At 37.0% G+C, this 24,669-nt stretch overlaps 1 protein-coding gene across 9 annotated transcripts in view; it reads left to right on the top strand.

Moving 5' to 3' along the window:
- The window catches only part of OPCML (opioid binding protein/cell adhesion molecule like), a 1,259,174-nt gene that overhangs the window by 1,126,917 nt on the left and 107,588 nt on the right, over window positions 1-24,669 (top strand). For all 9 annotated transcript variants that reach the window (XM_033098500.1, XM_033098502.1, XM_033098493.1 and 6 more), the window contains one exon: window positions 23,633-23,758. In XM_033098500.1, the coding sequence (XP_032954391.1) occupies window positions 23,633-23,758 (126 nt within the window). The remainder of the gene's footprint in view (window positions 1-23,632; window positions 23,759-24,669) is intronic.

Genomic DNA, 24,669 nt, shown 5'->3' with positions numbered 1-24,669 from the left:
AGAGAGGGACCTTGTCTGTCTGCTCTTCTATCCCCAAGACAACACGACATAGTAGCCACTCAAGAAATGTTTGAGAATGAATACATTACATCATTATGAACAAATAGTCATGGAGCATAGACTTACATTAATCTCTAAGCTGATGGAGAGTATTATATTTCAATATCAGTTTTTAAGTATGAGTAGGGCTTGAACTAGCAGAGAGGGAAAGAGTACACAAAGGCAGAGGGCACAATATGCAAAACTGTGGAATTATGAGTGACCGTGGCATGTGTAGGGCATTGCAAAACAGGCTGACATGGGCAGGGACAGCATGAGTTGTCCTGAAAAAGGAAGGGGAAACAGTGATCAGGTAATAACCAAGAGATGAAGGGTTAAGCAGATGCAAGTTCAGCATTATGCAATGCACTATCAATAAATGAAAAAGATATTTTCTGAGAACACACATGTTGGTTTTCCTTCTCTCTTCATAGTGCAAGAACTTGTGTTTCTACCTTTCGAGAAAGAGAACTGACTCTGGCTGATGAACACACAATGTGATATATAGATGATGTATTACAGAATCGTACACCTGAAATCTATGTAACTTTACTAACAATTGTCACTCCAAAAAACTTTAATTTAAAAAAAAAAAAGAACTGACAGGCCATGATTTTTAAAAATAACATATTTGTGGGGACATAATTAATATATCACAAAATTTATTCTTTTTAAATTGTGCAATGCAGTAGTTCACAGTACATGCACAAGGCTCTACAAGATTCACCAATATCTAATTCTAGACTTTCTTCATCACCCCAAGAAAAAGCCTCATGCCACTAGCCGTTACTCCTCATTTGCTACTCTGTTCAGCCCCGGGCAATGAATATACTTTCTTTCTCTATGGATTGACCTATTTTGGACATTTCATGAAAATGGAAATCATATGACGTTTTGGCTTTTTCTGTCTGGCTTCTTCCACTTAACATAATGTTTTCAAGGTTCATTCATGTTACAGCATGCATCATACTTTACTCCTCTTGTTGATGAATAAAGTTCATTGTATGATACACTACATTTTGTTTATTCATTCAGATGTTGATGAACACTTGGGTTGTTTCCACTTTTTGTCTATTATGAATGATGTTATTGTAAACATTTGTATATAAGTTGTGGTGTGGATATGTTTTCATTCCTCTTGGGCATATACCTAGGAATTGAATTGCTGATTCATACAGTAATTCTGTCTTTAATCTTTTGAGCAGCTAGCAGGCTGTCTTCCAAGGCAGTAACATTTTACAACTCCACTAGCAATGTATGAGGGCTCTGGTTTATCCACATCTCCACAATCTCTTGTTATTTTCTGTCTCTTTGGCTATAGCCATCCCAGTGGGAGTGAAGTGGGATCTCATGGTGGCTTTGATTTGCATTTTCCTAATGAATAATGATGCTGAATATCTTTTCACATGCATACTGGCCATTTCTATACCACCTTTGGAGAAATGACTATTCAAATCCTGTGTCTGTATTTTAATTGGTTTTCCTTTGTCTTTTTATTGTTAAGTTGTAAGAATTTTTGTATATTTTGGATACTAATCCCATATCAGATATATTATTTGCAAAATTGTTCTCCCATTCTGTGCATTGTCTTCTTTTTCTTTACATTTTCTTAACTTTTTCAATTATAGTTGACATTCAATATTATTTTATATTAATTTCAAGTGTAGAGTGTAGTGGTTAGACATTTATGTAATTTATGATGTGATCCCCTGATAAGTCTAGTACCCACCTGGCACAAAACATAGTTATTACTATGTTATTGACTATGGTCCGTATCCTGTACTTTACATTCCTGTGACTATTTTGTAACTGTCAGCCTGCACTTCTTAATCCCTTCACCTTTTTCACCTAGCCCACCAACACCCCTCCAATCTGGTAACCATCAGTTTGTTCTCTATATTTATGAGTTTGTTTCTGTTTTTTACTTGGTTTATTTTGTTCTTTAAAGTCCACATATAAGTGAAATCATATGGTATTTGTCTCTCTCTGACTTATTTCACTTAGCGTAATACCCTCTAGGTCTATCAATGTCACAAGTAGTAGGATTTCATTTTCTTAATGGCTGAATAATATTCAATTGTATGTACGGACCACATCTTCTTTATCTAATCATCTGTTGCTGGGTATTTTAGTTGTTCCCATATCTTGGCTATTGTAAATAGTGCTACAGTGAACATACAAGGGTATGTGTCCTTTCGAATTAGTGTTTTGGATGTCCTTAGGTAAATACCAGAAGTGGAACTGCTGAGTCTTAAGGTAGTTCCATTTTAATTTTTTGAGGAAACTCCAAACTGTTTTCCATAGTGGCTGTGCCAATTTACAGTCCCACTGAAAGTGCACAAAGGTTCCCCTTTCTCCACATCGTCTCCAGCACTTGTTTTTTGCTTTATTGATGATAGCCATTTGGACATGTGTGAGATGGTATCTCATTGTAGTTTTAATTTACTTTTCTCTGATGATTAGTGGTATTGAGCATCTTTTCATATATCCATTGGCCATCTATTTGCTCTCTTTGGAGAAATGTCTATTCAGGTCCTCTGCCCATTTTTTTAATTGAATTGTTTCCTTTTTGGTGTTGAGTTGTATAAATTCTTTATAAATTTTGGATATTAAGAACTTTTCAAATGTATCATTGGTGAACATTTTCTCCCATTCAATAGGATGTCATTTTGTTTTGCTGTTTGTTTCCTTTGCTGTGCAAAACCTTTTAGTTTGATGTAGTCTCATTTGTTTATTTTTCAATTTTGTTTCTCTTGCTCAAGGAGATAGATTAGGAAAAAAAAATCTTACAAAGGGCAACGTCAGAGAGCTTACTGCCTATGTTTTCTTCTAGGAGTTTTATAATTTTGGGCCTTACATTTAAGTCTTTTTACCTATTTTGAGTTTATTCTTATAAATGGTGTAAGAAGGTGGTCCATTTTCATTTTTTTGCATGTTTCTGTCCAGTTTTCCCAGCACCATATATTGAATAGATTGTCTTGACCCCAGTGTATATTCTGGCCTCCTTTCTCATAGATTAGAAGACCATATAGGTGTGAGTTTATTTCTGGGCTCTCAATTTTATTCCACTGATCTATGTGTCTGTTTTTATGACAATGCCATGCTGTTTTGATTACTATGGCTTTGCAGTATAGTTTGATATCACGTAGCATAAAAACTCCAATTTTGTTCTTCTTTCTCAAGATCACCATGGCTGTTCAGGGTCTTTTATAGTTCCATATAAAATTTAGAATCATTTGTTCTACTTCTGTGAAAAAAATGCCATTTCTATTTTGATAGGGATTGCACTGAATCTAGAGATTGCTTTGAGTGGTCTGGGCATTTTAACTATGTTAATTCTTCCTACCCATGAGAATGGTATATGCTTCCATTTATTTGTATCTTCCTCAATTTCTTTCTTCAATGCTTTATAGTTCTCCAAGTACAGATCTTTTATTTCTTGGATTAAATTTATTTTATTGGTTTTTGTTTGTGTGTTTTTTTTTGATGCAATTATAAATGGGACTATTTTCTTAATTTCTCATTCTGATACTTTGTTATTAGTGTATATAAATGCAACTTATTTCTGAATATTAATTTTGTACCCTGCTATATTACTGAATTTATTTATAAGTTGTAGTTGTTTTTGGTGGAATCTTTGGGCTTCTCCATATATAGTATCATGTCATCTGCAAATAATGACAGTTTTACTTCTTCCTTGCCAATTTGGATGCCATATATATATATATATATATATATATATATATATATATATATGCCAATTATATATATATAAAATTCGTCTGAATGTTGTGACTAGAACTTCCAATACTATGATGAATAAAAATGGTGAAAGTGGACGTGCTTGTCTTGTTCCTGATCTTAAGGAAAATGCTTTTAACTTTTTCCTGTTGAGTATGAGGTTAGCTGTGGGTTAGTCATATATGGCTTTCATTATGCTGAGATATGTTACCTCTTTTCACACTTTGTTAAGAGTGTTTGTCATAAATGGATACTGGATTTTGTCAAATGCCTTTTCTGTATTTATTGATGTGATCATTAGAGTTTTATCCTTCATTTTTGTTTATGTGGTGTATCATTTCAATTGCTTTGCAGATATTGAACCAATCTTGCATCCCAGGAATATATCTCGCTTGATCACGGTGTATGATCTCTTTAATATATTGCTGTATTTGGTTTGCTAATATTTTGTTGAAGATTTCTGCATCTATATTCATTAGGGATATCAGCCTATAGTTTTCTTTTTTTGTAATGTCTTTGTCTGGCTTTGGAATCAGGGTAATGGTGACCTCATGGAATGACCTTGGGAGATTTCTTTTCTATTGAAATTGTTGGAACAGTTTGAGAAAAATATGTGTTAATTCTTCTTTGAATATTTAGTAAAATTTCACCTGTGAAGTCATCTGGTCCAGGAATTTTTTTTGTTGGGGATTTTTTGATTACTAATTCTATTTCATATCTAATAATTTGTCGATTCAGATTTTCTGTTTCTTCTTGATTTAGCTGTGGAAGATTGTATGCTTCTAGGAATTTATCCATTTCTTTTAGATTGTATAATTTGTTGGTATATAGTTACTTCTAGTATTTTCTTATAATTTTTTGTATTTCTGTGGTGTTTTTTGTCACTTCTCTTTCATTTCTGATTTTATTTATTTTGGTCATCTCTCTTTTTCTTTTACTTGATGAGTCTGGTTAAAGGCTTATCAATTTTGTTTATCTTTTCAAAGAACCAGCTCTTGGTTTCATTGATCTTTTATATATATATTTTTAGACTCTGTTTTGTCTATTTCCACTCTGGTTTTCATTATTTCTTTCTTCCACTTACTTTGGGCTTTGTTTGCTGTTCTTTTCTCAGTTCTTAATGTAAAGATAGACTGTTGATTTGAGATTTTTCTTGTTTCTTTAGGTATGCCTGCATTGTTATGAATTTCCCTCTTAGAATTGCTTTCACTGTGTCCCACAGATTTGGGGTTGTTGTTTCCATTTTTATTTGTCTCAAGATATCTTTTAATTTCTTCTTTGATCTCGTTGTTGACCCATTCATTATTTAGTAGCATGTTATTTACCTTCATGTGTCTGTGTGTTTTTCAGTATTTTTTTTTCATGTAATGGTTTTTTTAATTTCATGCCATTGTGGGTGAAGAAGATACTTTTGTGTAATTTCAATCTTAAATTTATTCAGATTTGTTTTTTGGCCTAACATATGATCTATCTTGGAAATTGTTCCGTGTGAACTTGAAAATAATGTATACTCTGATACTTTGGGAAGGAATGCTCTAAAACTATCAGTTAAATCCATCAGCTCTAGTATGTCATTTAAGGGAGCTGTTTCCTTGTCGATTTTATGTCTACAGGATCTGTTCATTGGTGTCAATGGGCTGTTACAGCCCCCCTACTATGACTGTGTTACTGTCGATCTCTCCTTCTATGTCAGTCAATATTTGCTTTATATATTTAAGTGCTCCTGTGGTGGCTGCATAGATGTTTACTAGGGGTATATCTTCTTGGATTGATCCCTTTATCATTATGAAATGTCCTTTGTCTCTTACTATAGTCTTTGTTTTAAAGTATATTCTGTCCTATATAAGTATTGCTACTCCAGATTTTTTTTTCGTTTCCATTTTTATGAAATATCTTTTTTCATCCCTTTACTTTCAGTCTCTGTGTGTCTTTCAATCTGAAATGGGTCTCTTGTAGACCGCATATGTATGGGTCTTGTTTTCTTATCCATTCAGCTACCCTATATCTTTTGATTGGAGCATTTAATTCATTTACACTTAAAGTGACTATCGATAGAGACATAGTTATTGCATTTTTATTGTTCATATTTATGTTCCTTTTTTTCCCTCTTCTTCTTAAAGAAGCCCTTTTTTTTTTCTTTTTTTTTTTTTTTTTTACCATTTCTTGTAATACTGGTTAGGTGGTAATGAATTCCTTTGGCTTTTAGTGGTCTAGGAATTTCTTTATCTCTCCTCCAATTTTAAATGATAGCATTGTTGAGAAGAGTCATCTGAATTGTAGGTCCTTGCTTTTCATCACTTCGAGGAGCCACTTCCTTTTGGGCTGCAAATTTTCTGTTAAGAAATCAATTGATAGTCTTATGGGAGCTGCCTTTTGGGTAACTAGTTACTTTTCTCTTTCTGCTTTCAGGATTCTCTCTTTATCTTTACCCTTTGCCATTTTACTTATGATATGTCTTTGTATGTACCTCTTTGGATTCAGCTTGTTTGGGACTCTGCACTTCTTCGCCTTGTAAGTCTATTTCTTTTATAAGTTTAGGAAAGTTTTCAGTCATTATTTCTTCAAATAGGTTCTTGATCCCTTGCTGCCTCTCTTTCTCCTTCTGGTAGTCCTATGATGCAATATTGTTACACTGGATGTTGTCCCAGAGGACCCTCAAATTATCTTCATTTTTAAATTTTTTTTCACTTTTTGTTGTTTGATTAGGTGTTTTATGCTACCTTATCTCTCAAATCACTGATTTGATCCACTGCTTCATCTAATCTGCTGTTGATTCCTTTTTGTGTATTCTTCATTTCAGTTATTGTATTCTTTATCTCTGACAAGTTCTTTTTTAATGGTTTCTATGTCCTCCTTTATGGTTACTATCTCTTTGTTGGCATTCTCACTAAGTTCTTTAATCACTTTTATAATCAGTGTTTTGAACTCTGTCTCTGGTAGGTGGGTTGCCTCCATTTCATTTAGTTGTTTTTCTGGAGTTTTCTCTTGTTCTTTTATTTAATACATGTTTCTTTGTTTTCACTTTTCTTTTTTTTTTAACCTCTGTATTTATGTCTTTGTATTAGGTAGGTTTTCTATGTCTCTCTGTCTTCACTGAGTGGCCTTATATAGTAAGTGCCCTGTGGGGCCCAGTGGTATTGTCTCCCTGGTCACCTGTCCTACTTGCTCCAGGAGTGTCCACTGTGTGTATTGTGTGTACCCTCCTGTTGTAGTTCAGCCTTGATTTATTTTGGCACATCAGGGGTGGGATTGACTCTCAAGCTTACTGGCTATGTGGATTGGCCATATCCACTATGTATGAACTACCATGTGAGTTCTCACCCCTCAGAGGGTGATTTACCCCAGTGGGCTCCTTTACCTGTAGAGATCACCCTTTAGGTATGCTGCTTGTGGGGCTAATTGAGTGGTGCTCTGTTATAGTCTGAAGCTGGCCTCCAGGTGTGCTGTTTCTGGTGCCTCTTAGGAGGGGCTACCTTGCAGGCCAAGTTTAGCTGTTGCCTATGATTGGCCCGGGGCTACCTGGTAAGAGCTACAAAGCTAATTATAGTTGGTCTCTGCATGTGCTGGACTTGGAGGCACATGGGGGTGGCCACTCTGTGAACTGAACCCAGCTGCCACCAGTATCAGGCCTAAGGCAGCTTAGCAAAAGGCCTATAACACCCTTAGGCCTGTTGCCACCTGCTAGCTGCCCATAAGGCTCAGCCACTGAAAGAGCCTCCTTAGATACATGAGGCTGGGCTGGTTTCCCCAGTGCTGAAAGTGCGCTTGGCAAGGCATGTTCCCAGGGAATCACTGTGGTGGGGCAGGTAGCGATCACAAGATTAACGCAGATTCAGATCTTGGATCAATGCTGAGCCTGTGGCTACTCTGCAAAATGCCGAGAGAACACTGAGGCCAGGCACTGCTTGCCTTGGGCCCACAGATCCCTGAGTGTTGTCTACAAAAGGCTGCAGCACAAGTTGGGGCTCTTTGTCTGCCACCAAAAGTGTCTCAAGTCCTGCATAAGCTGCTGTGGGTTATTTGTTGCTGGACGAGCCCTCTGCAGGCTGCAGGACAGGGTTGGTTGCTGAGGCACTGAGAGTGCCTCTGGCACTGTTGTGTGAGTTGGGTGGGGTGGGGTTCCAGGGAGTCACCAATGTGGGTAGTGTAGAGTTCTCCAGGCCAATATGATTTCAGATTTGGGTGTGTAGGGGAGGGCTCAACACAGGAAAGATGGAACCTTCCTGTAGGTTATCCATGAGGCAGGCTCCACACAAGAATAATGGCTGCTGTCTCTCTTGCCCTCACGCTGCAGCCACACAGCTCAGTCTTACCCTGTATGTCTTTGGCTCCTCTCAAGTTGCCATTTCTCTGCCAGAACCCAGGTTGAGTGCCTGTGAGTGAGTGAGTCTGTGTGTGGGCCCTTTAAAGGACATCTGAGTTTCCAGTTGCCTTCCTTCTCACCTAAGTGGGTGTAATATTTGCTGATTTTCACCGCCAGATGTGGGGTCTCATTTTCCCAGCACTGGACCCCTGGGCTGGGGAACCCAGTGTGGGACTGCTGCGCGTCAATCCTCAGAGAGGTCCTCTGCCACTGAGATATTCTTCCTGATGCTCAACGACTACTTGTGCATGTTGGGTCAGCCCACTTTGTGTCTATGCCCCTCCTACCAGTCTTGACATGGCCTCTTTTTTATATCCTTAGTTATAAGGATTCTGTTCAGCTAGTCTTCAGATGGTTCTTAAGGTTGATTTTTCTATAGTTTAGTTGTAATTTTAATGTGGTCAAGGTAGGCAGCAGGTACAGCATTTACCTACTCCACAATCTTAGAATACTCCCTGTGGGTTTTCTTTTCACTTTCTCAATAGTGCTCTTTGAAGCACAGACTTTGCTTCCACTTGCACAAAATTCAAAGTTTTTTTCTTTATACTGATGTCCAATTTATCTATTTTTTATTTTGTTGCTTATGTTTTTGGTGTCTTATCTAAGAAGCCATTGCCTTATCCAAGGTAACAAACATTCATGCCTATGTTTTCTTCTAAGTATTATCTTTCACATTTAGGTATTTGATGCATTTGAGTTAATTTTTGTATGTGATGAGAAATAGGGGTCCAACTTCACTCTTTTTCCTGTGGATATCCAATTGTCCCAATATCTTTTGTTGAGAAGACTATTTTTCCCTCACTGAATTGTTGTGGCATTTTGTTGGAAATCAATTTACCATAAAAGTGTAAATATTTTTCTAGATTCTCAATTCTATTCCTTTGATGTATATGTATACCCTGATGCTGATTTTTAATAGAGAGTATTTCCTAAGGTTGTGTTGAGGAGTAAATAAAATAATGTATATAGAACACTTAAAGCAAGACTCAAAGAAATAAACACTAGCTATTTTGTTATAGCTGCTGGTGCTATTACCACTTTATTCTCAAGAGCAGCCCCCCTTGGGCTTGTAATGTTGCTAGAAGATCTTCACTTACAGAATTTTAGACCAGAAAGAACTTGAGAGTTCACACTCTAGCTTTTTAATTCAAAATTAACCAAAACAAACAAATGAACACCATACACACACACACACACACACACACACACACACACACACACCTAAGCCAAAGTGGTCGAGTGATTTATAAACAGTCACACAACAATGGAGGAATAAAGATTAGAACTCACGTATCCTGACACTTCATGTAGGGCTTTTGTCACCATATCATACTACTTAAGTAAACAAAATTGGTACATCCTAGCCTAGCATGCATGCCATAGTTCTCAAACTAGTCTTACCTTTAGTTTATAAAATTATTTCTCTTGTTAAAATAAATTTTAAAAAGGTAACCCTAGAATAATAAAACATTCAGTCTTTAAAAGTCTTTACTGTATTATGTTAATAAATTAGCCTTGTTTGTTTAAAAATGTAATGGAAAGCATTTAGTATTTATATTAGGTTTCACTTGGTCTCAATATTTTCTTAATATCTGGAGATAATAATACCAATAATAAAATGAAAACAACAATAATAGCTATTTATGTCTCTTTAAAATTATTGTTTCTAAGGGTTATTGAGTATAGCACATGTGGATATCATTCATTCATAGGGTCACCGGGAGTCAGAGCCCACTCAACAGCACATAACACACAAGCTATCTCCACATCCCTATGTGGCACATATTTCTATGCCCATTTATGTCAGAGGAAGCTGAAGTTTAATGGGCTTAAGGAACTCTATCAAACTAAAAAGCTACTGCACAGCAAAAGAAACCATCAAAAAATAAAGAGGCAACCAAATGAATGGAAAAAGAATTTTGCAAACAATGCCTCTGATAAGAGGTTAATATCCAAAATATATAAGGAACTCATACAACTCAACAACCAAAAAACAAACAATCCAATTAAAAAATGGGCAGAGGACCTGAAGAGACATTTCTCCAAAGAGGACATACAAATGGCCAGTAGACATATGAAAAAATGCTCAACATCGTTAATCATCAAGAAATGAAAAAACAAAACAAAAACACAATGAGATATCACCTCACACCAGTTAGAATGGCTATCATCAGCAACACAAATAGCAACAAGTGTTGGAGAGGCTGTGGAGAAAAAGGAAACCTCATACACTGTTGGTGGGAATGCAGATTGGTGTAACCGCTGTGGAAGGTGTGGAGATTCCTCAAAAAAAATAAGAATAGAATTACCATATGACCCAGCAATCCCTCTCCTGGGTATCTACCCAAAAAATCTGAAAATATTTATCCATAAAGACATATGTGCTCCAATGTTCATTGCAGCTTTATTTATGGTAGCCGAGACATGGAAACAACCAAAGTGTCCTTCGATAGATGAATGGATAAAGAAGTTGTGGTATATTTACACAATAGAATACTATTCTGCCATAAGAAAAAATGGAATAGTACCATTTGCGATAATGGATGGATCTTGAGATTATAGTGCTAAGCGAAATAAGTCAGACAGAAAAAAAGTAGAGAACCATATGATTTTACTGATGTGTGCTATATGAAACTGAAAACAGAAAAAGAACAAGACAAACAAATGAAGAAACAAAAATTCATAGACATAGACAATAGTTTAGTGGTTACCAGAGGGTAAGGTGGAGGGAGGTTCTAGAAGAGGGTAAATGGCGTCAAATATATGGTGATAGAAGGAGAACTGACTCTGTGTGGTGAACATATAATGTGAGTTATAGGTGAGGTATTACATAATTGTACACCTGAAATCTATGTAACTTTACTAACAATGGTCACCCCAATAAAGTTTAATTAAAAAAAAATTCAAACCGAAAGTAGTTGGAAAAAATTACAACTTGACTACTGACAAACATTATCCTCCATACTCCAAATTACAAGATTATCTTCTTTCTTTAATGGTGCCATTGAGTCTTAAATAAAAAACACTTAAAACATGATTGTCAAATGCTGTGACTGGACAAGGACAGGGTAGAGTTGTAAATGGTGGAATTATTGCCCTGAAAATAACAGAGTATGTTACTGAAGTTCTGTGCCCTGTTCCTCCTAAAAACAGGATATATATGCATATATATACATATGTATGTATATATCTCCTAAAAATAGATAAGAAAGAGCTAACTAATTTCTTTATACACACATTTGTGTGATGTGTCCTGTGTATTTGCTTAGGCACAATGGTTCAGCTTAAGAAGAAGTAATTCACAATTATTTATCAAATATTTACTTTTTACTCTGGAAGCATAAATCTTTTTAGCTTTCCAAGGTGAGCTTCATCTATAAGTCCTGTCTTAAAGTTGAAGGAAATGGGACTTTGAAAATGAGCATTATACACAGATGAAGCTATTTACGATTCTAAATAACACGAATAATATCAATAATGAGTATATAAAAATGAATAATAGCAACTAACATTTATTAAGTACTTAATTATTTATAGGTACTGTACTAGTGTGCTGCGTACAATTCCACTTAATTGTTACAACAATCTAGAGCGATATGTTTTGTTGTCTCCATTGTACAGATGAAGGACTAGGGGATCAGAAGGGCTAAGTAAAAATTATCCAAGGTTATAGTGATCATTGGACTACAGAACCTAAGCTATGGTACATGGTCTGTCATATGGTGTTTCAACCATGTCATATCAAATTTATGTAGGTGGTGCTAATATGTCAAGAATCATACATTTCAATGCCAATTATCTTTGCCCAAAGAAATATTTCACCTTTAGGAAAACCTTTTATAACTCAGATTTGTTCCCTCAAAATTATACAATAACAATCGATGACATCATAAAAATGGTGATGTGAGGCGAGCATCTTGAAATCTCCCTTGGAATTTACAATAATTTGAACAACTATAGTTCCACAAAGGACTCCCTGCGCAGCAGAGAACCAAGACTAAGAGACGCATAACTGAAATCATCGAAAAGGATAAACAGAGCTGCTGCAACACATAGGCCCTGAATCTGGTGCAGGAAGAGCTTTGGAACTTCAGAAGCTTTCCACATCCCCCAGCGGAGGTGGTACCCTGAGACCCAGGCAACCTGCTCACAGAGGAGAAGCCCATCTTCCAGGGAATTCTCCATCCCCCATTGTGTGAGAAGGAACAGTACAGAGAAAATATAACACTACAATGTGGGAGAGAATTAAAAGCTGCAGTTGGAAAAAGATGTATTCCACCACACCTACTGGAAAGCAAAGTAAAGACCACTTGCCACGAACCTGTTGCAGAACTTACTCTTGTAAATGCCTGGGAAGATAAATAATTATTCTCTAATTGCCATGAATAACCAAGGCAACAAGGCAGCTGAGAAAGAAAATCAAGTCTCCAGAAAATTAACTTAAAGACATGGAAATATATGACTTAAATGACAGAGAATTCAAGATGGCAGTTCTGAAAAAACCTCAATGAGAAGCAAGAAAGGCAGTTTAATGAACTCAGATATACAATCAAAGAACAAAATGAACACTTTACCAAAGAGACTGAAATTTTAAAAAAGAACCAAATAGAATTTCTGGCGATTAAAAACTCAGTAAGATAAATGAAGAATGAAATAGCCAGCTTAGGTAATAGAGCTGACCAGATGGAGGAAAGAATCAGTGACATCAAAGATAGAAATCTGAAATGACACAGATTGAAGAAGAGACAGACTTGAGAGTTAAAAGAAATGAAAGAATTCTATAAGAACTTTCTGACTTCATCAGAAAGAGTAATATAAGAATAATGAACATACCAGAGGAAAAAAAAGGGAGAAGGGAATAGACAGTATATTTAAGCAAACAGTCAAAGAGAACTTCCCAAACTTGTGGAAAGAACTGGATTCACGTATCCAAGAAGCAAATAGAACACCTAACTACCTCAACCCCAACAGGCCTCCTCCAAAGCACATTGTATGGAAGTTGTCAAAAATTAACTACAAAGAAATAATATTCAAGGCAGCCAGGGAAAAGAAGACGGTGACTTACAAAGCAAAGCCCATTAGGTTATCATCAGACTTTTCAGCAGAAACTCTACAAGCCAGGAGGGAGTAACTCAAATATTCAAACTAAGGAAAGAGAGAAATTACGAGCCAAGAATAATATATTTAGCAAAGATATCCTTTAGATATGAAGAGGAAAAAGACCTCTCCAGACATACAGAAGCTGAGGGAATTTTGTAACACATGACCTGCACTCCAAGAAATACTGAAGGAGGCTATTTGACCTAAAACAAAGAAGCAAAAGAATACAAAACCATGAGTAGTATTACAAACAGACAGACAGAAGCAGGGAATGGCAACCCCGACACCAAATGAAACTTAAACTTAACACACAGGGTAAAGAAGAAGAAAAACAAAACACTTAAAGAAAAAGAGGAAAAAAAGACAACTTGCTACTGCAGTGTAGGAGCAAACTCACAGCATAAATAGGGATTATTTGTGACAACAAAAACATAAAAGGGGGAGAGTAAAGGTCTAAACCGCCATAAAGGAATGGAGAATGTAAGCATGCTGAAGAAAATGAAATACTCTAAATATGAAACTTACTTTTATATAAACTTACTGGAAACCACTCAAAAAAAAAATCCAGAACTGAAATATATAACATAATAAAAGAAGAAACAGAGGGAAAAATCATAGAATACCACCACACTAAAATAATAGACAGCAACAAAAAGACAAAGAAACAATGGAGACACAGTCTTACCAGAAAACATAAGATAGAATGATAGGAAATCCTCATATATCAATAATCACCCTAAATGTAAATGGATTGAACTCACCAATAAAAAGGCACAGAGTACCGGACTGGATCAAAAAACTAAACCTAACCATATGCTGTCTCCAAGAGACACATCACAGCTACAAGGACAAATATAGACTCAAAGTGAAAGCGTGAAAATTGACACTCCAAGCAAATGGTATCCAGAGAAAAGCAGGTGTATTCATACTGATATCAGATGGAACAGACTTCAGGATAAAAAAGGCAACAAGAGACAAAGATGGACATTTCATAATGATAAAGGGGACTATAGAACAAGGAGACATAACAGTCATCAATATTTATGCCCCCAAGCAGGGAGCACTGAAATATACCAAGCAACTACTAACAGAGCTAAAGGGAGAAATTGATCAAAACACAATTATACTAGGGGACCTAAATACATCATGGACAACTATGGATAGATCATCCAAACAGAAAATAAATAAAGACATATCAGCCCTAAATGACACATTAGATGAAATGGACATAATTGACATTTATAGAGCACTTCATCCTAAAACATCAGACTATACATTCTTTTCTAGTGTACATGGATATTCACAAAGATAGACCACATATTGGACATAAAACTAGCCTCAGCAAATTTAAGAATATTGAAATCATACCAAGCATATTCTCTGATCACAAGGCTTTGAAATTGGATATCAACTGTAAAAAGAAAGCAGGAAAAACCACAACATACTTTTAAATAACAACTGAGTCAAAGAAATAAGAGGAGAGATCAAAAGATACATGGAAACAAATGGGAATGGAAATACACCCTACCAAAATTTTTGGGATGCAGCGAAAGCAGTTTTAAGAGGGAAATTTATATCATTGCAGGACTATCTCAAGAAATAAGAAAAATCTCAAATAAATAACTTCACGTTACACCTTAAAGAACTAGAAAAAGAAGAACAAATGAAACCCAAAGTCAGCAGAAGGAAGAAAATAAAAATCAGAGTAGAACAAAATGAAATAGAGAACAAAAAGACAATAGAAAAAATTAAAGTGACAAAGAGCTGGCTTTTTGAAAATATTAATAAAATTGAGAAACCCTTGGCTAGACTCACTAAGATAAAAAGAGAAAAGACACAAATAAACAAAATCAGAAATGAAAGAGGGGAACTTATCATGGATGCCACAGAAATACAAAGGATCATCCAAGAATACTATGAAGGACTATATGCACCAAATTCAATAACCTAGAAGAAATGGACCTGTTCTTAGAAGCATATAGCCTTCCTAGGCTGAATCACAAGGAATTGTAATCAGTGATCCGAAATCTTCCTAAAAGCAAAAGTCCGAGACCAGGTGGCTTCACCAGTGAACTCTACCAACCATTCAAAGAGGATATAATACCTGTCCTACTCAGACTCTTCCAAATAATTGAAGAAGAGACAATACTCCCTAACTCATTTTATGAGACCAACGTTACCATGATACCAAAACCTGGTAAGGATAACACAAAAAAAGAAAATTACAGACCAATATCTCACATGAATACAGATGCAAAAATCCTAAACAAAATTCTAGCAAATCGAATGCAACAAGATTATACATCGTGACTAAGTGGGGTTCATTTCAGGAGCACAAGGATGGTTCAACATATGCAAATTGATCAGTGTGATACACCACATAACCAAAATAAAGGACAAAAATCATATGATTATATCAATTGATGCAGAAAAAACATTTGACAAGATATGACATGTATTTATGATTACAACACGTAATAAAATGGGACTAGAAGGAAAACACCTTAACATGATAAAGGCCGTATGTGACAAACACTCAGCTACTATCATGATTAATGGTGAAAAACTGAAGCCCTTTGTTCTATTCAGGAACACGACAAGGCTGAGGCTGTCCCCTATCACCTCTGCTGTTCAACATAGTGTTGGAAGTCCTAGTCAGAGCAATGAGGCAAGAGAAAGAAATAAAAGGCATCCAAATTGGGCATGAAGAAGTTAAATTGTCACTTTTTGCAGATGGCATGATGCTATGTATAGAGAACCCTAAACACTCCACATAAAAGCTATTAGAAACAATAAATGAATACAGTAAAATTGCCAGCTACAAAATCAACCTATAAAAGTCCATTGCATTCCTCTATACTAACAATGACATCTCAGAAAAACTAATAAAAAAAAAAAAGAATAAAAGAAAAAAATTCCTTTTGCAATTGCAACAGAAAGGATAAAATACCTAGGAATAAACTTAACCAAAAATGTGAAAGACCTATACACTGAAATCTATAAGACATTTTTAAAAGAAATTGAAGAAGACACAAAGAAATGGAAAGAGTTTCTGTGTTCATTGATTGGAAGAATCAACATAGTTGAAATGGCTGTATTACCCAAAGCAATATACAGATTTAATGCAATTCCCATCAAAATCCCAATGGCAGTTTTAAAAGAAATAGAACAAAAAAAATCAAATTTGTATGGAACCACAAAAGACCCCAAATAGCCAAAGCAATCCTAAGAAAAAAGAACAATGCTGGAGGTATCACGCTCCCTGACTTCAGTTTGTACTACAGGGCAACAATAATCAAAACAGCATGGTATTGGCAGAAAACAGACACACAGACCAATGGAATGGAATCGAGAACCCAGATAAACCCACATAAATATGGACAGATAATTTCGACAAAGAAGTCAGAAACATACAATGGAGGAAAGACAGCCTCTTCAATAAATGGTGCTGGGAGAATTGGAAAGCCACGTGCAAAAGAATGAAACTGGACTGCTATCTGTCACCATGTACCATAATTAATTCAAAATGGATCAAAGACTTAAGCATAAGACCTGACACAATAAACTGCATAGAAGAAAACATAGATACTAAACTTATGGACCTTGGGTTCAAAGAGCATTTCATGAATTTGACCACAAAGGCAAGGGAAATAAAAGCTAAAATAAATGAATGGGACTATATCAAACTAAAAACCTTCTGCACACCTAAAGAAACTATTGAGAAAATAAAGAGGCAACCAAACAAATGGTAGATTTTTGCAAACAATGCCTCTGATAAGGGGCTAATATCCAAAATATATAAGGAACTCATACAACTCCTCAACAACAACAAGAAAAACAAACAATTCAATTAAAAAATGAGGAGAGGACCTGAATAGACATTTCTCCATAGAGGACACACAAATGGACAGTAGACATGAAAAAATGCTCAACATCACTAATCATCAGAGAAATGCAAATAAAAATCACACCAGTGATAAATCACACCATGATATATCCCCTCACACCAGTCAGAATGGCTATCATCGATAAGGCAAATGATACCAAGTGTTGGAGATGCTGTGGAGAAAAAGGAACCCTCATACACTGTTGGTGGGAATGCAGACTGGTGCAGCCGCTATGGAAGTCTGTATGGAGGTTCCTCAAAATATTAAGAATAGAATTACCATATGACCCTGCAATCCCTCTCCTTGGTATCTACCCAAAAAATCTGAAAACATTTATCCATTAAGATATATGTACTTTGATATTCATTGTAACTTTGTTTACGGTGGCCAAGACAAGGAAACAACCAAAGTGGCCTTTAATAGATGAATGAATAATGAAGTTGTGGTACATATACACAACGGAATACTATTCTGCCATAAGAAAAGATAAAATAGTGCCATTTGCGAGAACATGGATGTATCTTGAGATTATTATACTAAATAAAATAAGTCAGACATAAAAAGTCGAGAACTGTATGATTTCACTGATATGTGGTATATAAAACTGAAAACAACAAAAGAACAAGACAAATAAATGAAGAAACAAAAACTCATAGACATAGACAATAGTTTAGTGGTCACCAGAGAATAAGGAGGGAGGGGATGGTAGATGAGGATAAAAGGGATCAAATATATGGTGATTGATAGAGAACTTTGTGGTGAACACACAATGTGATATATAGATGATGTAATACAGAATTGTACACCTGAAATCTATGTAACTTTACTAACAATCATCACCCTTAATTGTCACCTTTAAGTAAAAATAGTTATACGATAACATGTATAACACAGTGTACATAGTAGGCATTTTTTCATTCAATACATTTTATTAAACATGTATTATGTACCAAGCATAGTTCTAAGTACTGGGAATATAGTGGTTGATAAAGCATACATTTTAGGACCAGAGAGACACTAAACAAATAACCAATGAATACAAAAACATAAAACTATATAAGTATTATTGATGAAAACTTAAAGGTTGAGGAGAGATTTTAAGAAGAAGACCTGAATTGAATGGGGGGAGGGAGGACTGGGGTCATTAGCAAAGACTTCTCTGATGAAGAAACATTAAAATCAAGACCAGGAAAAAAATTATCTAAGTAAAATAGGGTGGAGAGTATTTCAGAAGAGGAAAGGACAAATGTCTGATTTTCAGGATGAAAAACACTTGACAAATTATAAGGTACCCAATTAAAAAAAACTATGCATTCAGACATTACATTTAGAGAGCGGAAAGGATGTTACCACTTGTCAGGCTTTGTTTTGTATGATAGGAATACAACGATAAATGCAGCAGATCCTTTCCATGGAATAGACCAGTTGCAAATAAATCATATGATAAAGACATAAGCAAGAAGGTTTTGGAAACAGAAGAGAGAAGAACTAAGGCATCATAAAGGAGCTCATATTTGAGTTGAGTGTTAAAGGATGAACAGTTCATATGGCACAGAAATGGGAAAGTGTTTTCCAAGAAGAAGGAATTGTAAGTGCAAAGGCACAGAGATGACAACATCATGTAGCCCCAGAGAGATATGTGGGGCTACTTGTTAGAGGAGGGGCAAACAGTTAGGCTATAGTCAGACTGTGAATGGTTTTGTAAATCCTGCTAAGAAATTTTGACTTCACAGTCTCAGCAAAGGGCAGATGTTGGGGAATGTTAGGCAGAAGCAAGATATTGAAGAGGTAGTGGTGGTAGGTGTACGGGATACAGATTATAAAATGGCGGCAGATTGCGAAATGAAGAGACTTTCATTATACTCCAAGCAAGAGAAAATATGCTTCTCAACTAAGCCAAAGGCAGTGACATTGGAGAGGAAGGGGGACAGGTTCAAGACATATTGAGATGTTTAAGATTACCTGGTGATAGCGAGGGTAGAGAGAGAATTTGTGAATACCTCATGGTAACCCAGAGCCCAAAGATACTTTTGGAAATCTGTCTCTTCCTCAAAATACTTGGTTGAAATCTGATAAAATATGTCTGTCTCACTTTCTGTCTGTGTATGCATGTATACAGGGAGACAGACAATATCCTATCTATATATGTCCATATCTACACTTACATGTCTATCCATCTATCCGTCCTTGTAAAATGCCAAGTTGAAGTAGTTGCAGTTGTGCCCTGAATAATCTGTACAGCCGTGTGAAAGCCCTGTATTAATCCACCACTGTCAATGAAAAGCTAACCAGGTGCATGTACGACCAGCAGGCTAGGGGTCCCTAGTGTCTGCAGATGTGACTGAAAATCCATTGTGATATTTGTAATCCTTTAATTGAATTCTTTCAGTAATTTTGGCATTTCGGGTAGGATTTTTATATTTTTTTGTTAATCTGTATATTCATAAACACCGTACATACCTTTATTTGTTTGCTGTGGATAAGTGTATGCAAATTAAACAAAGTTTTCCTGTCAAAATATGCAGAGGCATTTAAAGTCGTTTCCAAGTGCTCCTTTCTTCAAAATGTGATCATGAAAACAAAGGGAGGATCATTATTGCCAAATTCAATTGAGATTTAAAATTCAACTAAAGGTATTGAGCACCTCCCTTGGCAAGCAATGTTTGCCACACACATGGCCCTGGAGAAACAAGGATGACTGTCATGTTGGGGTGACAGGCGGGGTCTCAGCTCCCGCTCCCCACACAAGAACGCAGGACATGGTGAGGCCAAAAAGGAACACCCACGGAGCCATAGACAGGGGAGTCATACCACTATAGTCTCGCTGGCGGCTGGGTTGGAGACACAGGAAGCAGGAGCCACACTGTTCACAACCCTCACTGCGCCGCTTGCAGGCTCAGCCACCATCTTCTTGCCAGCCCCCATTTTGCTGCTAGCGTAGCCACGGCAGTTATATTAGTGGCCAATGGCTCACTGGTTACAGCTGACGGCCAACTAGCCACAGCTGATGGCCATCCAATCACAGTTGATGGCCATTTACTACCTGAGCCAGCACCTTTCCACGTGAGGCTGAGAGCCTGGAAACTGCACTCCTGGCTCTGTCCCCACAATGACTAAGATGGACCCCTGCCGCAGTGGCGTGCATCATGTTGGGAAGCGGATTGGAATTAGGTGGTTTGCTCATTTTGGAAAGTGCTGTGAGGGGAGAAGCACTGGGCAGTCATTCCAAGCTGAGGAACCATCATGTGCAGGTATAAATATTGTGTTTGGGGTATTGAAATGCGGTTAAATGAAGAGGCAGCACAATATAATGGAAAGAATTCTGCCATTTAACGAACCATGGAATTTTGAGCAATTTACTTAACTCTCCCCATGCCTCAGTTTCTTCATTTTTAATAGTGGGGATATTTGTTCTGTTTATCTCATCATAATTCATGAGGAAACCATGAGATGATGCGTAGGTAAGCAATTTGGGAACGATGAAGTTACATATTGACAAGTAATACATATTATTTCCATATTACTTGTTAATCATAACAATACCATAATTGAGAACAGAAAGAAAGTTCCTTGCTCCCAATTCTTTTATTTCACTTTCTTTTTTACTGGCTACCCACCCACTTTGTCTTTCCTCCTTTGAGGAAACTACAGAGAACACTAGATTTGCAGAGGATGACGGAAAGCACTGCCTGGCGTGCTGGGGAGGTTTGGATTAGCTTTCACAATTCCACTCCAGGAAGCTCCCTTCTAATGGATGACTTTGACCCAGCACCCAGGGAATAAGGAAATTGTGCTAAATATCCTTGGGATTTTACAAATATCTCTTGATCCAGGACCCCTCAAAATATCAGATGAAACATGACATATTGGAACTGACGGCTCTGAAATGGCGGGGGGAGGGGTGTATTGAGGGATCTGTTCCTGGGCATCAGAGCTCCGATGTACTAAATCAGCCTTCACTAACCCCACTACCCCCACTGCCCCTCCCCTCTCCCCTTTTCATCTGTGCCTACCTTACCACCAGGAAGACTGGGGTCTAGAGAAATGGAACTTCAGAAAGCCTAATACATCCAGCTAAAGCAGACATAATTCTGAGAATATTTTGGAAGGTGCAGTGAAGTTGTTGCTTTATGAAAGTGAAAAAAGTATTGACATTTCTAAGCTCAGAATTATTTTTTTAACAAGCTAGAATATACTGAAAAACTAGTAGTACAGTTTTCTCTAGAGAATACAGTGTAGTTAGAATGTACACTATTTTTCTCCCAGTATGTATTTGGGTAAAATATGTGCAATGAAATTTCCGGGCAAATTCTAATGCAGAAACAATCCAAAATATGGCAGATTTATAAGCTAGGTAATTTTTATTTATTTGCTAATGTGGATTCCCTTAAGAACTCAAATGTTCTACATGTTACTTATGGCTTCTCCTTGAAAAGACTTTACCGCTAAGGTCTCGGCAGCATAAAACTCCAGGCTGCATAGTCGTCTGAATCAAGCGTCAGCCATAATTCTTCTTTGCCACTGACTCAGGGTGGTTTGGAATTTACTAGCACTCTACCTGTATGGTAATTAATAATTCATAATTAAACTGGCAGCTTGAATAAATCAGCATAACTGTAAGCTTCGAGCCCCCTCTCTCTCTGTTGTCCTTCCTTTTATTTTGAGAATCTGAAAGAAAACTGAGAAGAAAGGTGTTTTGGATTTGTTCAATCTGTTCTTTGGAACTTTCTTTCCAAGAAGAATTAAGCATGTATCCTTGTAAGCCTTGTGCCAGACACTGAGGAAATAGGTATGCGTGTGCTTCCAACCTTATCCTGAAGCACCTCACTCTCTAGGCAGAGACAGGCAGAAAACAATCAGCTGTGATACAACATGTTCAGTCCCTTCCCAGAGGGAAGATTGAACAAAATGCAGTGGGCGAGACGGGTGATTCCCTTTGCAGGATTTGGGGAGAGGTTAGGGAAAACTACAGAGTGGAGGTGACCTTTGATATCCCTTGAAATATGAGTCATACTTTTACAGGTAGGAAATGAAGAGAAGACAAGGAAAAGCAAAAAGGCAAAAGTGCATATGCCTTGATATGTTCTAGGGAGAGTAGGGTCCAGTGTCTGCACTGTGCAGTGTTAGTAAGGCCTGTGCCTGGACATGAGGCTTGTCAGTGAGCTGGAGGTTAGGCTGCAGAGGGTTTAGGCTGGTTATACAAGAAAGGCTGTATTAAGATTGATGGGCTATAGTGAGCTAAATTAGTAAGTAGGGAGCTGTTTAATTCGACTATTGCCTGAAAAGATCCCTCTGGCCACATGGAGAGTATAAGTTAGAGGGATCCAAAATTGGAAAGAGACCAGTTGGGAAGGTCCAAGTGGCAGATTCTTGTCATTGTCCATGTGCCAGTGGGTGGGAAACTCAACCAGGACAATGGTGATGGGAAATAAGAGTTGAGAGGGAATCAAAGTATTTTCCAGGACTGAGTTTTGGACTTAGTTAAGAATCAGACCTGGAGATAGAACAAGGAAGACAGCAAGACCACGGATCATTTCAGCCTTTGCAATACCCAAGATAAATGGACATGGACCTGGGCCGAGAGGACAACAGTTACTGTGAAAGATGCTATTGCTGCTGTTGTCATCCTTATCACGCTTGTCATCTTAGTAGCTGACATTTATTGAGTGCTTCCTTTGTATCAGGCACTCTGCTAAACCATCAGTTTATTTAAACCTCACGACACAATGAATTTAGAGACTACTAGCATCCGTATTTCACAGGTGAGGAAAACAAAGCTTGAAGAGGTGAAGGCAGTAACATTGCCCCAGATCATTCAGCAGGTGAGGAGTTGAATTCCAGAGCCCCGTTATCACCCACTGGGACCTGATGCCATTAAAATTATGTTTTATAATACAATCTTATAGTAAGAGTAGCAACTAACTCTGACTGGGCAAGTCAGGGAAAATTTTGCTGAGTTTTAAAGGATATGTTTCAAAGAATGACCAGGAATTTTCAGGTAAGGAAATGTGAAGGAAAAGAGTTACAGAATGGAATAATCCGTGCGAGGTCAAAGAATTTGAACAGGTCTGGAATGCTAAGGAAATGGCAACTAACGTAGTGTAGTTGGCTTTATTGGAAAAAAGGGCTTAACTGGGGGCTACTCATGGCTATCTGCTTAAGCCAGCAATTCCACTAGAAGGAATGAACATGTGGATAGATAGGAACTCTTAGAAAACTTTGTAACTAGTTTCCTTTTGGTTTGACTTTTCAGACAACCAGCATTAATGCCCTTCCCTCCAGTTCCTGTGTTTCCTTCCCAAACAACACACATGCCTGCCTCCTGCTATAAGACATAAGTGCACTATAAATGTTGGCCACATCCTTGGCAACTCAAGAAATCTGAAAGTGGTTATTGAGATAATACTCATAAAAACATGCCACACGGATACTTAAAGGCTAAAACCTCCTTCTGAGTGTAAAGAATCATTCTCATGTATTTTTCTCCTCTGTTTCTTTACAGTTCCTCCCCAGATCATGAATATCTCCTCAGACATCACTGTGAATGAGGGAAGCAGCGTGACCCTGCTGTGTCTTGCTATTGGCAGACCAGAGCCGACTGTAACATGGAGACACCTGTCTGTCAAGGGTAAGGTGTTTACCTGTAGGAAGTTTTTAGAGTTACCATATTGAAAACTTGATTCTAATGTACAAAAGAACTTCAGGAATCAGAAAACAATGCTGTATTATAACACAGTAATGTAAGCAAAAGCCACATGCATCAGTCACTGAGTATTGCATTCTTAAAAAAAAGGATTTGTAGAAAAACTTCACTGAATTGTTTTTTCAGTCCTTCTTATGAACTTAGTATACTTCTGTTTTCCCAATTATGAAGAACAGAGATGCCATAAAAGTAATACCCAACTAAGATAGTAATTTCTCAAGGTAGAGATGTGTGGGTTAGTTGGTGGTTTGTCCTTCCTTATAGTAGAGTTCTTGAACACTAGAATGCCCATTGAAAATGTTGGTGTTATTATGTAGTCAGGGAAAAAAGGATCCCCTTGTTCAGTGCTGTCAGGACATTTACCCAGAGACTCATCTGTTTGACTTGTACATAAATAGTTCATCTTGAGTTGAAGAAGGATGATAGAAATGGTGGCGTGCACCTGGGCATGCCTATGCTGGGCCCCACTAATTGGTGTGATCATATCAAACTTAACAGGAAGGGGAGCAAAAGGACATGGGGCCTTATCCCCTTGGAAATAAAACCTACCCCAAGTTGAACTTGAAGCAATGGGCACAGAGTTACTTGATATACAGAGGGTGCCAAAAAAATGTATACACATTTTAAGAAAGGAAAACTATATTAAAATTGTAATAATATATACCGATAACAAAAGATGGATGCAAGTCACATGTATACATTTTTTTTTGGCACCCCGGTATTTACAGTTACTAGGAATTATGATTAATTCTAGAAATTATACAAGAAACTAGTGCTGCCTCAGGCATTAGAAAATACAAACATGAAACCCAATGAATAGGAAAATGTGTGGACTA

The sequence above is a fragment of the Rhinolophus ferrumequinum genome, chromosome 25, assembly GCF_004115265.2.
Source record: "Rhinolophus ferrumequinum isolate MPI-CBG mRhiFer1 chromosome 25, mRhiFer1_v1.p, whole genome shotgun sequence".
Classification (NCBI taxonomy): domain Eukaryota; kingdom Metazoa; phylum Chordata; class Mammalia; order Chiroptera; family Rhinolophidae; genus Rhinolophus; species Rhinolophus ferrumequinum.
The sequence above is the reverse complement of the archived record's forward strand: the minus strand, read 5'-3'. Positions and strand labels throughout refer to the sequence as shown.